This window comes from Thermobia domestica, unplaced genomic scaffold (genome assembly GCF_964235325.1).
Source record: "Thermobia domestica unplaced genomic scaffold, izTheDome1.hap1.1 HAP1_SCAFFOLD_1930, whole genome shotgun sequence".
In the NCBI taxonomy this organism is placed as follows: Eukaryota; Metazoa; Arthropoda; class Insecta; order Zygentoma; family Lepismatidae; genus Thermobia; species Thermobia domestica.
The window spans coordinates 6,004-22,529 of NW_027657637.1; the positions used below are offsets into that span (position 1 = coordinate 6,004).

Here is a 16,526-nt window from a genome sequence, read left to right on the forward strand (position 1 = left end):
TGTGAGTCTGGCGACGCTGGTTGGGATTCAATATGCTTTATTCTTCTCTTTCGAGTAACTAATTGCTGAAAGGGCATGTTGCCAACAGATTCCGCAGCATATTTTGTAAAGCAAACACACAAGGTGTCAGTCAATCTTCCAATTTTATTTTTCCACACAGTTCATAAATTATTAGGAATGGAAATGCGTGTTAAGAAAAAAATCTTGTTTTACTACAACCGCTCGGGTAGGTAATACCAACGTTGCCCTGAAACTAAGGCTGAAATATTCAGATTGAAGGAGTGTAGGAACAGAAATTTAGGAATAAAATAGGGCAAAATCACGGTAGAAAAACGAACATTAGATTAAATCAGCGAATTGACTAGATCTGTCAGTCAGCATTTTACATTAAAAATGTGTAACAATGTATAAATTAGTTTCTAGAAAGAAGTGTTACTGTTACTGAACCATAAAAGTCTTAGAAACATTTTTTCTCTTAGCTTATCTGTACACGAACTGTAGATTTGAGCTATAATTCCAATATCTGTAATGAAATGAGGGATTCTGTATGAAGGGTCCTGTAACTCTTTTAAAAACCATAATGCAATCTCCTTCACATATGACTACTTGCCCCAACCATAGTCTCAGCCTAGTATCCAGGAGAGCTTAAGCCTCTATTTTTTCTACCTTCTCTTAATTCTTAACACAAATTTAAAACAATTCCCGGCGGAAGCTCATGAGGTTCGGTTTCCACATTAATCAGTAGGTCCACGTCTCATATAACCTCCTGCTGAACGAGACGTTAATCTCAAAATCAACTCAACTCAAATTTAAAACACAATATGCAAAAAATATTGGGAGTCTCGATTTTCTAGCAGCCCTGCTTCTTAATATTTTGAAGATGGGTACCCAATGTTCCTTATAATTGAAATGTATTTCCATAATTCTAGAATTTCACAGAGGAATTTCACTTCTTCCAAAGTATATATACACACACTGCTACATCGTTTAACAGATTTTCCTTTATTCATGAAATAAGGAAGAGTATGCCCGATGTTTACTTTGTAATATCACTTATCTTGGTCTGTAATCCAGTTCATAACAAAGAACACGAGTTAGAACTTTCCTTCTATGAACTACAGATACGCTCGTCGTTTGGATTAGGTCCAAGTACCGTACGGTTTTATATTTCCCTGGCACCACATTTATACGTTGTCCTCAGCACCTCACTTTCAACGGCTTACCCAGGAATTGGATGAACTCTTAAGTCACATTTGGACTACACTAAAACGGGAGAATAAATCCCCGCCTCATCGAAGATTGAAACTAGCATCTTCTGTTAGTAAGTAGACGCTTACAGACTACCGTAAGTGACTGTGGCTCTAATTTTATCAAGAATTTAGATGTAGTTTCGAAAAAAAAATCTTAATGGATTGTATAGACTACTTACATATTGTATGCTACATAATCAATCTACTCGGCTAACATGCTTCTTTTACCCAAACAATTACATATTAATGCATATGAAAAAAATGAAATGAAATCTTTAAGTTTAACGTCCCACGGTTATGCCGGTTAGGCTAAAGGAGACGGTGATGATGAGAAATGAATGAAATGGTAGAATGAAGAAAGTGGGAGGAAACGGAAGAAAACCCACGAGCACGGTGTTTGTCCACCACAAAGTCCACACGGCGCGAACTGGGATCGACCCAGGGACCCCATGCACCAGAGGTGAACGCTCTACCACTGAGCCACCGCACCCCCTCAAATTAATGCATATTTTGTCAAGTTTTTAGAATAAGTTATTTTGTTAACAAGAAATAAAGTTTTAATATTAATACGCAGATGATGAATTGGAGAGTCGATTGGTTTTCATGTACTTTGAGGAAAGCCTTTATCTATATTAACATACAAATACTGATTTTCCTTTTAAAATATTTTAAATATTAGCCAAACATGACTCTTCGAAGAAGTTTTTGTTAAAGTAGGGTGTGAATTGGCCTATGATAATTCTCGTCAAACATTAAGTGAGAAAACAGAAAGAGTAAACGACAGGTTAAAAGAGGATACTACTTATACATTTTTAATTTCACACAAATTTATTTCAAGACGTATCGAGACGAGACAGGGCAATCGAGAAGAAGACCGAGATAAGCTCTGTTGATCGAGACGATGCCGACATCAAGACTGCTATTTGTAAACCGAAATGAGACCATGGCTGTACACAATCTCGTCTCGTCTCGATGCTATCCCTAATATAACTAGCGATAAGGTCAGAAATGAAACCTATTTCTCGTACGCTGAATCCATATTAAAAAATTCTCACTAAATTTTACAAAATCTGTTTCTGGTACGCTGAATCCATACAAAAATTTCTTACTAAATTTTACAAACCTATTTCTCGTACGCTGAATCCATGCAAAAAATTCTCACTAAATTTTACAAAACCTATTTCTCGTACGCTGAATTCACACAAAAAATTCTTACTAAATTTTACAAAACCAATTTCTCGTTCGCTGAATCCATACAAAAAATTCTCACTAAATTTTACAAAACCTATTTTTCGTACGCTGAATTCACACAAAAAATTTTTACTAAATTTTACAAACCTATTTCTCGTATGCTGAATCTATACAAAAAATTCTTACTAAATTTACAAAACCTATTTTCTCGTACGCTAAATCCATACAAAAAATTCTTACTAAATTTTACAAAACCTATTTCTCGTACGCTGAATCGATACAAAAAATTCTCACTGAATTTTACAACACCTATTTCTCGTTCGCTGAATCTATACAAAAAATTCACTAAATTTTACAAAACCTGTTTCTGGTACGCTGAATCCATACAAAAAATTCTTACTAAATTTTACAAAACCTGTTTTCGGTACACTGAATCCATATAAAAAATTTCTCGCTATATTTTACAAAATCTGTTTTTATACCCTGAATCCATATAAACAAAATTCTCACTATATTTTACAAAACCTTTTTTTTTCGAACCCTGAGTCCATATATGAAAAAAATCTCCCTATGTTTTACAATTATTACTTTGTAGAAATCAATATTCAAACTCGAGATTTTACTACTTTTTACTACTTCCGGTTTTACCAGAAGAGAAAGTGTTGGAACAAAATCTACTTCTGAGACCCTGAATCCATAAAAAAAAAAAAAAAAAAAAACCTTTACCTCCTAGAAGTACTGGTTTCTCACCAGGGGCGGATCCAGGACAGACTTCTGAGGGAAACGGTGGGTTGTAATACTGTTACTTAGAGCTACTTTTAAGAGCTCCAAACTCTGAAATTGGTTTTATTTATATATAAAATAAGAAAGTTTCCTCTTCTGGGGGCAGAGCGAACGATCACTCCGATCGCTCCCCCTGGATCCACCACTGTTTCTCACTATGGCGATCCACCATTCCGATTTGAATGAGAAGATAAACATCGATATCAGACTTATCATTGTGGCGCTGAATTAAAATCAAAACGTTATTTACTTCTCGCTATCTCTTATATTTTTTGCTGTACAAAGATCAATATTGAAACCATAGATGACAGTCGACATTTTTATCCTTTCCTGTTGCAGTGGAGGAAGAAAGTAGGAAATGCAATAGATTCTTGCGGTACTGAATCTATATTTAAAAGGAAGAAAGGCTTGTCGCTATCTATTACCATTTTTCACTACGACGGTCAATAATTGAACCGGTAATCATAAATTTCCATAACTTCCGGTTTGAATAGGGCATTGGTTCTCAACCGTGTTTACCTGACACTTTCCTTCGTGAACGCTGCATAATTGACGTCCACTTCTTGCTGCTTGTTCGTCTGACGCTTGTCAATTTCAGATCTAGTAATAAACTCTGTGATCTTAATAATAATAATAATAATAATCGTAATAATAATAATAATAATAATAATAATAATAATAATAATAATAATAATAATAATAATAATAATACCGCATTTATCCATGTATGCCGCGCACCTTTTCTGCACAGAAACGAAGTCAAAAAACAGGGTGCGCGGCATACGCGAGGAAATGTAGAATTGACTGAGCCACCAAGCATTTAAAATCACGGGGAGTTTTTATTAACCTAATACTGGAATATTGTGAGTAATTTTACAAGAGTAGAAAAGCTTTAATATAAAATGACAAGTTACAGTTCATCTTTCCTCTTTGCATCAACCGGCCTTTCAAGAACCACTTGCGGCGACTGTATACTGAATGGATGGCAACTGCAGTACACGAAACTACGCCAACTGGCCGAATTTATAAACCTGCACTTCGCCTTTTGTGCGAATGGATTATTTGAAGCATGGAATTCAATTCCAGAGGATCTTGTCCGCAGCTTTAAAAAATGCTGCATTTCCAATGCCAGCGATGGGAACGAAGACTATTTAGTCCGATGGTGATACGTGCTCCAGCTCCTCGGCGACGAAGAAAGCTAGGCACGGGAGTGATTTCTGTTAATAATCACAGTATTGTTGGATTGTCTCTGTGTATAACAATTTTAATGATTAAAAGTAGGATGAAAAATACATTGTACCGTTTTTTTCCCAGAAAATAGTTGTGCACTGTTTACATGTTTTTTTTTTTTTTTTTTTAATTTTAACGTTGCAGAAATTGGTAGTGCGCGGCTTACACGGGGGTGCGGCATACACGCGTAAATACGGTAATAATAATTCGCACTATTTGATAGCCCATGCATATTTTTAGCAGCTTTGCTCTTAACGGAACCACAATTCAATAGTTCTTCTGTGCTTATTAGGTATTTAATTTAGCTCTCTTTCTAACAACATTCAGAATATTAGTAATTATAAGTAATATTAGTATTTTTGTCACTTCGTTTCCACCCAGTTGTATAGTACTGGAATAGAGGAATACAGATCAACATGAAACTTAATTTTGGCACGCTGAGTTCATATAAAAATACATTACCATTCCAACCCATTTGGTTCGTATTGATTCGTGAAGTGTATGTCCATCACTTACGGTTCAAGTCGAAAGGTAAAGATGGAGATGAAACCCATTCTTGAAACAATAGATCGGTTCCAAAAGATCGGTTTTCCACTAACTGCTTCCACGTTCGGTCTGATATCCATCGATAGACAAACGAACGGATGAAGCCGTTCTGTAAGACTTTCGCTACTTATACATAGCATAGTTCAAAAGTCTAAAAATGGTGTTTCTAAATATTAAATTTTATATCTTGCTAATTTACTTATCGTTCTTTTTCTCTTGTATTTTACAGAAGATATAAAAGTGTAAAACTGCAAAATGGGGTCTGACTGCTGGAGTACTCTGTCTTCCAATTGGATTCTGGCTTCTGTGCTTATATTAATTATTTCATACTATTATCTCACAAAACAATATGGATATTGGAAGAAGAAAGGCGTCTTTTATTTGGAACCAAGCTTTTTCTTTGGAAACTTAAAACCAAGGATTTTATTTAGAGAACCAGAACATGAATTTTATAAGAAATTATACCTAAAATACAAGGAACACAAAATGATTGGAATATATGCTGGACTGAGTCCTGTTTTGTTTGTGATTGATCCTGACCTGATTAAACATATTATGATCAAAGATTTCGAACATTTTGTAGACCGTGAAACGTTTGTCCAAGGCACAAGTCCTTATTTTGACAGTAATTTGTTGCGACTGCGGGGCAAAAGATGGAAGATGGTGAGGGCAATTCTCACTCCAACATTTACTTCCCGCAAAATGAAAATTATGAGTCATTTGGTGAAATTATGTGGTGAACAAATAGATAATTATTTACAGAACGTATCTGATAACACTGAAATTGAGATGAAATCTTTTTTCACTCGATACACTCTTGATGTTATAGCAAATTGTGCTTTTGGTGTGCAGTGCAATTCTTTGAAAAATTCAGAAGCACAATTCTTGAAAATCGCTTCTAAATTTGGGGATACTGGGAAATTGAACAGATTTTTTGTGTTTTTATTTCTTTACTTTAAAATAACAAAAGTTGGTTTATTACCCATCAGGATTTTTAACAAGAACACTGAACAGTTTTTCGTAGATGTACTAACATCAACAAAACAACATCGAGAGAAACATAATGAAAGAAGGGATGACTTTTTCCAGTTGTTACTGGATGCCAAGAAAGGAACTTTGGATTCGGAGGCGGAGGAAAACAAAGATGAAGTTGATCAAGATGAGAAAGTAGAAGTAAATGAAGATAAAATATTGCTAAGAGAAGGTGAGTTTGTGTATTAATTAGTAAATTTATTTAATTTCTTCTCATTAGTTTTATAGGAACATCATAAAAATATCGAGACTACTCACAACACTACTAGATTGATTCTTAGATTCGTAGGGTGTTTTCAGAAAATGAAATATTTCAGTTTAACGTCCCACGATTATGCCCGTTAGGCTAAGGGAGACGATGATTAAAGGAAGTGAATGATGGTCAAGGAATTGGTGGAATATGAAAGTGGGAGGAAACGGGAGTACTCCGAAAAAATCTATGGGCACGATGTTGTCTACCACGAACTTTCTTGGTCGGGGATAGAACCAGGGACCCCGCGCACCAGAGGTGAGCGCTCTACTTAGTGATGGGTATTTCCTGGAAGATATTTTCGGGAATATTCTCTGGGAATATTCGCGGGAAAATTCCCCCAAATGGGAATATTTCGGGAATTTATTTGCAAATCACAAAAAGTGCATTCTATTACTATATTACGATTTCAAAGTTAAATTTGTTTCTTTATCACAGTGTATTGTTACTGTTGTCTCCAGAGGATTCTTTAAAATGTATATTCTGAACGATATTATGTAAGTTTATTAATATTTTATTATATTTTATGTTCTATGCAAGTAAATATGTGGGAAAAATGGTATAGTAAGTCCACATACTTTTACACCGCTAAACAGTTAAAATTTATATGTAAGTGGATTTTCTAAACTTGATTCTACTACTGATATTATAAACATATTAAAATTTTAAATGATATAAACAAATTAGTTTGGGTAACTACCAGAAGACACATATCAGCATTTTATCAGCATTTGCACATATACTTTTATGTTCACAACATTTGCAAGATACTGACTTATCTTTATAATTTTGCATGTAACATTGCCACACGACCTTACGACCTTTCTTCCTACCTATTCCTTGAAATGTCATGTGTTAATTCACATATAAGAGGAGTCCGAGTACCTCTTGTGAAATTCGAGTCAGAGACAGAAGACAGACCGATGTCTATTATTAATGGTGGTTCGGGGTATATTGATGCTACTTCACCTCTATTTCTAGATGAATTCTACATTACTTTACAAACTGGTTCCTTTTAATCAATTGTAAATTAGTTGTTTTGCTACTTTTTAGTGCAAATTGAAATGGAACTTAAAAAGTCATATTACTAGTTATATAAAGTACAGTCAAGGAATTTTAATTTTTTTAACCTCCAAATTATTTAAAACCTAGAAGTAAATCATAATAAATAAAAATAAAGTAATTAGTCGTATGGTTCTTATAATTTGGAAGATAAAGTAAAGAAATGGAAATAAATTCCTTTCCAGGAATTTATATGCTAAGGAGAAAACCCGGGAATATTCCCATTTTTTTAATTTTCCTTCCCACCGGGAATATTCCCACTATCCATCACTAGCTTTACCACTGATCCACCGTGCCACCAGGGTGTTTTCAGAGTGGTGGGAGTAATTATTTGATAGTCATTTGAGTTGAATAAAGCACAAGGTAATAGGCAATATATTTTTTTAATTGTCCATTATTGCTTTTCGATGTCATGCATGGGAAAGAGGAGTCGATTTGAAGCATGTAGTTGCTCATAAGGGAAGCCATATAGGTAAAATTAAAGTTTAGTTTCTTCAAAATAAGGGGAGAAAACGTACCTAATGTACTACAGTTATAAACTCTCTTCGTACGAGCAGTTACGACACTAGAGGGGGAGCAAGGGGACTGAGCGATCCCCTATGGCATTCATCTCTCGACTATGCCCCCCCAGATAGTTTTGTAATGTAGGCTTAGAAATATTAAACTATTTGTTTTCAATACACAGAAAATAGTTGTCCCCCAAAGTGTTTCCACCCCTCCGCTTGGCATCAGAGTAACGACCTCAGTTCATCTGAGTCGGCTCTGATTGGCTGAGGAACGTTACATGTTTTAGTCACGTTGTGTGTTGTCATAGGGGTCAATTCCGCCTTGATTTTGGGAGAGGTATCTTGTCCCCTAAGTTTTAGGAAGGGTACATAAGACTACCTCCTTAAATTTTGAAAATTGCCAAATTTAAAAATTCGGTCTAGCAGTATGAGATGGGGATGTGTACCTTTATAAGTTCGTTGGTCTATCTCGTTCTCTTTTATGGATAAAAAGAATTGCCAAAAATGTAAACTTCGGAGATTTTTGACCTATTTTTTTCTTTTTTGATTAGGCTTTCTTACCTTATATGATTATATAGTTGGTTATACACTTCCGTTCTCTTTCATAGGACATAGGTACATTGATGCTACCTTCTAAAACATTTGGAAGAGGTGTTTTGAACACGCCTAAATTAGGGAATTGTCAAATATAAAATTAGCTAAACGTTCTCTAGGGCTCAAATATATATATCTTTCATCTCACCATCTTCGTAAATTTGGGTGGTCTTGCGTATCCCTTTCTATGGGTAAAAAATGCCAAAATATTCGTCTTAACAAGTGCTCATTACGTGGCCGATGATTGACCTGATGCATCTTCTTTTATGAACTTTTATTGGATGACAGGAGTACTTGGTTAAGTACATGGGTCAATTCTATTAATAATAACGTGGGAATCTTGATGCCTTCTCATAAGTGTGTTTGACCACTTGAAAATTGAGAAGTATTAGAAACTAAATATTGGGAAATGTTCGCTAGGACGAAAATACATACCTTTGTAAATTTGTTTGGTTCCCATTATAGGTTCTCTGGTAAAAAAAAAAAAAATGTTAAAACTATACGTAACACTTCATATTGGTGGAAAATTTGAATTAACATGAAGTGGAATTTTGAATGTAGTGTCTAAAGTATAGTGCCTATGATGAGGCTTTATTGCAAAATACAATATGGATTAGTACATTTGGCTTTTCTCTTGAACAGGGTGTGGGTACCTCGATACATCTCTTTGAAATTTTGGTAGGTGTAAATTGGCCTACCCCTAAATTTCGGAAATTGTCAAAACTAAAAATTGGTAAATCGTCTCTGGGACTAAGATATAAGTTATCTAAATTTGAATTATCCATATTTTTGTTACTTATAGTAAAAATTTGTCAATAATTGAAATTTGTGAGATTTGTGACCTAACTTATCCTATGATATATTTTCATTATAATATATCATTACAGAAGCAAATATAGCGTTTTGTTTTGGATTAATAGACATGAATATCTTGAGACATTCTTCTCAAAAATTGGGAAAGGTAAATTGGCTCACCCTTTAATTTGGAAATTGTCCAAAGCAAGAATTTAGAAAAAGTTTCCTTTTTGAAAAACGGTTTATTAGATTTGTTCGTTTTTGTATAATCATTACATATCTTTTCAGTGTTAACTGATGAAGTGTTAATGGCTCAAGCTATCTTATTCTTGATTGCTGGATTTGAAACGTCTAGTACACTACTAACCTTTGCCAGTTATGAGCTTGCCTTGCACCCTGATATCCAAGATCGGTTAAGAGAGGAAATCTTAGGGGTTCTGAAGAAGTACAATGGCGAGTGCACATATGAAGCTATTCAGGAGATGAGTTATTTAGATATGGTACTCAGTGGTAAGTATATTATTTAACTACAACATAATTACTGCTTTGTTATTCACAGTGACTCTGTCTACATTGTGATCATATCCAATACCTGAAGCGCTTGTTGATTCTTTCCTGGAAAATTGTGCAAACCCATGTTGAAAACAAGACTTTCTTGGTTTGGTATATTTATTTTCCAGCCCTCCGTACACACACACACACACACACACACACACACACACACACACACACACATATATATATATATATATATATATATATATATATATATATATATATATATATATATATATATATATATATATACCATACGTGTGTATTGTTTTGAAACGCACACTTAAGATCTATTGCTGCTAGATTTTTTATTGTTCAGTCGTACATGCATTGTGAAACAGGTCACACGTGAGGAGGAGAAGGTTTTGAGAAGGAGCTCGTCAAGTTGGTGAGGGACATGACGTAATCTGTTTGACCTTCAAGAGTAGAATGCAAAAGGCTTATTTAGTTCTTTCACAAATGCCATCTAAATTGTTTTATGGGATTCAAGAACACGTATATACTTTGTCGACATGACTATCAGATAGAGTACACGTGTTATGACATCTTTCCTCCTACTTCTCTCCCCTACCGCCTCTATAATTTTTCTTGAGATTTGTGCATTAGCAAAGGGCCATCCAGAGGAGCCTAACTTTTATATCAAAGAAGGAAATATGTTTGTATATTTATTGAAGTTTAGTGTTACTTTTCATTCCAAAGAGTATACAAAACGTGAAACTACTGTTTAAGGTAATATCCAAACCTCCGTAATGCGCTCATATTGCAATGCCCTCGTATAAAAACTCAACGCAGCGAATTCCGGTAGATCAACGGGGCAAAGCAAACACGGGAAAAGAAAAGTTATTGGAAAAAGGTTTTCCATCTAAAATGGCGGAATTTTTGCCATCTTATCAACCATTTGGGCTCTGCATAGGTAAGATGCCCTATTGTAAATGATAAAAAGCAACGTTGTCAATTCAGCAGTCTGCTCCCTAGGGTCCATCATACCAACAATACATCATTATTGGGAAACGAACTCGAGGTGTTCTTGGTTTCGTCACACAACACTTACGTTCTCCGTGTAATTATTGCGTGACATTCCGTTCTGTTGCAAAAGCTCGTTGAACTGGAAACGCTACTTTTTCATGGATCATAGGACGTCTTACCAGTGTAGATGCCAAACGGCTGGTATGATTTCAAAAATTCGACCATTTCAGGTCGAAAACCAGAAACTTTCCTCTCTTTCCATTGTTTTTGAACCTTTACTCATAACGGAGTTGACTTATGGCCTCACACTTTTACTACACCCAGTATACCGTAATCGATAGAACTCATTAAGCTGTACAAAATGATATGCATGAGTGTATAAGCTCAGGCATAGTTTTTGAGAAAATTAAATGAAAGCAATGTATTTGTAAACCCAAAAATTGATGCTGTACACAAATCATGCCAGTCAACGAAATAAATAACATACTTGAACAAAATGACATAGTTGTATAGATGTAATTAAAGAATCAATAATGAACGATCTTCTTTGCAATACAGAAACTTACTCAAATAAATAAATTACGAGTGTCTTTTACAGTTGCAATCGCAACGCAATGTTTCAGAATGGTCTTCATACTGTAGTATCCGAAATGAAACCACAACACCGATAGCAGGGATATTTTTTTGGGAGAGTATAGAAGGGATAGTTGCCCCCTTGAGTTGAATATATAGCATGTGAAAAGTATGTAGTTTGGGAGCTAGGATCGTCCAAAAGTAAGTAACACATTCCAACAAACGTTTTTCAGAACACCAGGAGCCTTGGAGCCTGGTGGTATCTAATATTCCCGATTTCACACTGACGCCCTCCGTGCTCACTGATGTCATAGATTACTTGCTTCCTGCTTTGGACCCATATTTAAGACCGAGCATGTCTAAGAATACAGCTGAAAGTATATAAGGAATTATGCTCCGTGGGGAATCCCTTTTGCATCGCTGAAATATACATTTTGGGATGCCGTACCTGTCACTTCTGTATGGCAATATGGACTGTCATTCCATGGTTTCTCTTGCTATAAATAACGCATATATTAATTTATTGTTTCCACGCTTTTGGATGACTCTAGGGATAAAACTTTGCATCTTGCCCAACAGGTCCATATGAAATTAGTTTTGTTTAATTTTCTTCATTTTGATGTGAGAAACCATCTCATACAGTTTGTCGGTACAGTTCATCAATACTCTGTACACATTTAATCGATAGTATTCTAAAGGAAAAGTGTTAAGCTCTGCTTATATCTGGAGCATATTCAACTCAAAATATCTGAAGTCACACTGTGGTTCCCCGAACTCTTTATTATTATTATTATTATTATTATTATTATTATTATTATTATTATTATTATTATTATTATTATTATTATTATTATTATTATTATTAAGTATTCTGCCTTTCAGCAGGTCCTGGGACTAATGAGGATTTTTTTTTCAGTTTTAGATTTAGGCCTAGAAATGTTTCTTCCACGTTTCTCAATCTTCAGCTTCCTCTTTTAACTCTCAATATTTTCTCCTATTTTTCAAATAATCAATCAGCAGTGTTTTTCTTATTCCTATCCTTCGCTTCCCTTCCATCTTTCCTTCTATGGCAGTATGAAGAAGACAATTTCTTCGCAAGATATGTCCAATCCAATTGGCCTTCCTACGAACGATGCTGGATAGAAGTGTCCTCTTCTCTCATATCCGTTTTGAAACATCTTCATTTGTTACTCTCTCATTCCATTTAATCCTCTCCATCTTCCCCCAACACCACATTTCGAAGCCCTCCAAATATTTCTTCTCTAACTTCCATAATATCCAAGTCTCTGAACCATACAGTCCAATCCTCCATATATAGCACTTGACCAACTTCTTCTTAAGCCCAATATTGAGCCTGCTAGTTAAGAATGATCTTTTCTTGTTGAATGCTTGTTTGGATATGGCAATTCTTGATCTTATCTCTTTGGTGCAGTATGCGCATCTGGTCAAAATACTTCCCAGATACTTGAAATTATCGACCTCTTCAAGTTCTCTTTGTTCTACTCTGATCCGTAAGGATGTATTTCCAAGGGATATTCTAACGACTTTTGACTTTTCTATGTGATTTCCATTCCATATAGTTTCCCAGTATCAATTATTTTGTCAATTATCTCCTGTAGTCCTCCTTCGTCTTTAGCTATTATAACCGTATCATCTGCATACCTAATCTTGTTAACGTCCAACCTCTTTAGGACATTTTTTAACACCTTACTCATGGCATTATTATCTGCGAGCATAAGCATACGGGAGCTTATAGCTTCACTGTAACTGTAAGTCTTGTTTATAGGTAGATTATTTCGAAACAGCTGTGACTTCTGGCGCGAAGCTAGTTAGCAAGCCGAAACATGGCAGGGGAAATTCTATCACGTAATGAGTTGTGCACAGTGATTTCGCTGTGGTCAGTATGTGTGAGCTGTTTCGCGCTGTTGTAGAAACGCCATGCTGTGCGGCTGGATTCAAAGGTGTACGTACGAATGCTCACAGCTGATCAGAAAATAATCTACCTATATGTGATACTATATTAGCGGTAACAACTCGGTGTATCTGAACCAAATTTGGTGGGCAAGTAACCTTTCGTCTCGGGGATAAATATTATTGTATTTAGTGATGAATCTTAGCCTGGGACAGGCTCAGCTAGAACAGAGGATAGTTCCACAACTTTGCACTCCAGAAACTTCTGAGTTTGATTTACTTCGGCTTGTATTAATTCATATTTGCGTCCTTAGGCAATATCGAAATTACGTTCATAACCAATTCTATATAAGCTCTGGACTTGATCCCGATTCAGTTGACGGTTGCATAGTCCATGATGTCAGACTACTTCGTTCAAACAGGTCTTTTTCTTATAAACTATCTAATTTTGAGTAGGGAGGAGGAGAAATACAGGGCCGCGTCAAAGACTCCATTTGTTCATATTTGAGTCAACATGAAAATATAAGCTGAACTTCATACATTCAAAATTCATATATCGTCACCATTTTGTATTCGAGGAAAAGCCACCCGTAGACATTAATGAAATCAAAGGACATTTCAGGATCTCTGCCCTCTTACGAAGTTAATCTGTATGAGTACCACATTTCACTTTATTCGATTCATCTGACTCTATAAGACCTTAACATGGTAATTAAGAACAACTTCCATTGTGCTTTTTTTCTCTGTCTATGGCACTGATCCGAGGGGATGGTATTAACTTTAAACTACTTCTCGTAATGTTACCAATTTAAACTAATGAAATAAGGTAGGTGCAGATAAATACGCCATGTTAAGGGTGTTGGATTTTTTGTGGCTTTAATTTCCAGGAAACACAAAGAACAACACATGTGCGTTGCAGAGTATCCTTTTCCGCGAGTAGAAAATATGTGGTAATGATGCAACTCACTTCCATTTTGTATCCAAGATAAAACAAAAAAAAAAAAAAAAAAAAAAAATGGAAAGTCGCGTATTTCCCAACACGTGCAGGTAATTATGCAAAGTCTAGAATACTACTAGAAATATGTAATAAATCTTGCAACTGCTTACATCGTCTGTATTATACGAACTCAAATATTACTACACAACGTGGCTGAAGCCAAAAATCGAATAACCAAAGTGCAAGATGAAGATAAAAAGTGAAATGTGAAAACGATAATCTCCAAAGTTGAAATAAAGTTCCAAACTGAAAAGTTTTAGTCCACAAGAAGATAAACAAACAGTGTCACTGTACTGTGACTTAAAAAAGACTACACCGGTATTACGTGGAACATGTGGGACAAATTAAAACATCTTTGTCTTCTGCAGTCAGTCCTGCACAAGCCCTGGTGTATTTCGCTGCACCATACTTGGTATTGATTTAGTAGCAATGGAATCACAAATATAGAAATTATACTTACAAAACAAAGTGTTTCTAGACGGACATGGCATAAGCCGTCATTGCTGTAAACAATCGGCAATGTTCTGAGTTATCACGATACTAATAATGGATTCTTACTTCTATTGAAATAATAACGTCCTTCCACAGAACCTTCCCGGAGCAAACAACACTGCACAGCGTGGAAGTCTCAGCGCTGTCTCCCGGAGTATTCGTCAAATCGACCTTGTCCAAGACCGTGGCACATATTGGAGGTGCATTCTAGCGGATTTAATCGGAAACGTCCCAGCACTAAACACTTGGCGTATTTAGCTGCACTGGCGAATATACTTGCAGTTACATGATATCAGAAATTAAATGTTAGCACATTTGTTATAATCTATGAGCCATGGTAGCATACACACGCTGCTGTTTGGTATATGTTAAATATTTTAAAATTAAGTTATAAAGTAAGTTCTTTCTGCAATAAAAATCTAATTAATTATTATTTATTCTGTAGAAGCTCTACGAAAGTACCCACCAGTTGCTAGACTTGGTAGAGTATGTACACAGAGATATGTAATTCCTGGAACAAGTGTACCGCTGGAGAAAGGAGATGTTATCTGGATTCCAATCATTGGACTTCATCATGACGAAACGTTTTATCCAGATCCAGAGCGATTTGACCCTGACAGGTTTCTTCCAGAGAATAAGGCTAAAAGATCTGCTGATGTGTATTTACCATTTGGAAGTGGTCCAAGAAACTGCATTGGTAAGCTTTTTGTATTATTCTGTATTTCATGTTAAAGATAACTTCCTGTTTATCATGCTACTGCCTAGTAAATTGCGATAGGGAAAATTGGATCCAGTTTTGCTTTTAATATTGAAATTTATCTTGAGCTTGCACACTTTTAGGCTAGTTTTAGACGGAAGCATTTATCGTAGCATTTCTCGTATCAAAAATCGTATCATCGATATCCTACCGTGTAAAGTAGCAAATGCTATAGCATTTCCCATGCCATGGCATATCCTATGGCATTTCTTGTCGATAGAACCTGCTCTATTTCATAGCATTTTCCCCAGCATTTCTGCTCCGATTGCAGCGCCATGGTGTGTTAAAAGGAAGCGATGTGTGGGAAATTGAATTGTAGTAAAGAAAAAAGTTAGAGCAGGGATACTATTATTATGTTGATTAAAAAAATATGAGGAACATCCTTGTTTGTACAAAGTTAAAGCGTGCAGTTTCACTATACGGATACATACAGAAATTCATTTAAAAAAACTTTCTCGTTTCATTTATTGGTGTGCTCTTGCATTCTCCGGTGTAGGTTCACTTTAACAGGTGGTAACGTGTAGTTTTACTATACGGATCCATAGTATAAGTAGTAGTAGTAGTAGTAGTAAGAGGAGGAGGAGGAGGAGTAAGTAGTAGTAGTAGTAAGAATAGTAGTAGTAGTAGTACTAGTAGTAGGAGGAGAAGTAAGTAGTAGTAAGAGTAGTAGTAGTAGTACTTAGTAATAGTAACAGTAGCTGTATGTGTAGTAAAAGTAAGAGTAGTAGTAGTAGGAATAGGAGTAGGAGTAGGAACGGGTAGTAGTAGTAGTTGGAATAGGAGTAGTAGTGGTAGCAGTAGTAGTAGTAGTAGTAGTAGCAGTAGTGGGGATGGGTTAGAAGCCCCGATGGGAATGGTTGGGTTCTGTTTTCGATACAAAATGGGGAAGTTACAGACCTGCCAAAATTTTATGGCAGCTTATTGAAAATTACGTGCATTTCAGGTTCGACCTTAATTTCTATATTTCCACATAAATACGCATCCCAGATGTAAGTGCACACCATATTTCCATTACTTATACACTACTCTATTAAAA

At 35.6% G+C, this 16,526-nt stretch overlaps 1 protein-coding gene across 1 annotated transcript; it reads left to right on the forward strand.

Annotated features, from left to right (window-relative positions):
- Nucleotides 1–1,161: 1,161 nt before the first annotated feature.
- Nucleotides 1,162–15,480, forward strand: LOC145678143 (cytochrome P450 6k1-like). Its single transcript, XM_081748237.1, has 4 exons — nt 1,162–1,321; nt 5,230–6,204; nt 9,528–9,749; nt 15,179–15,480. Exons 2-4 carry the CDS (start codon nt 5,256–5,258, stop codon nt 15,463–15,465), a joined length of 1,458 nt encoding a protein of 485 aa, XP_081604363.1. The 5' UTR covers nt 1,162–1,321; nt 5,230–5,255; the 3' UTR covers nt 15,466–15,480.
- Nucleotides 15,481–16,526: the final 1,046 nt, after the last annotated feature.

Coding starts and splice junctions, on each gene's coding strand:
- LOC145678143 (XM_081748237.1), top strand. CDS start 5,256: ATGGGGTCTGACTGCTGGAGTACTCTGTCTTCCAATTGGATTCTGGCT. Junction 6,205..9,527: donor TAAAATATTGCTAAGAGAAG/GTGAGTTTGTGT, acceptor ATATCTTTTCAG/TGTTAACTGATGAAGTGTTA. Junction 9,750..15,178: donor TTTAGATATGGTACTCAGTG/GTAAGTATATTA, acceptor TTTATTCTGTAG/AAGCTCTACGAAAGTACCCA.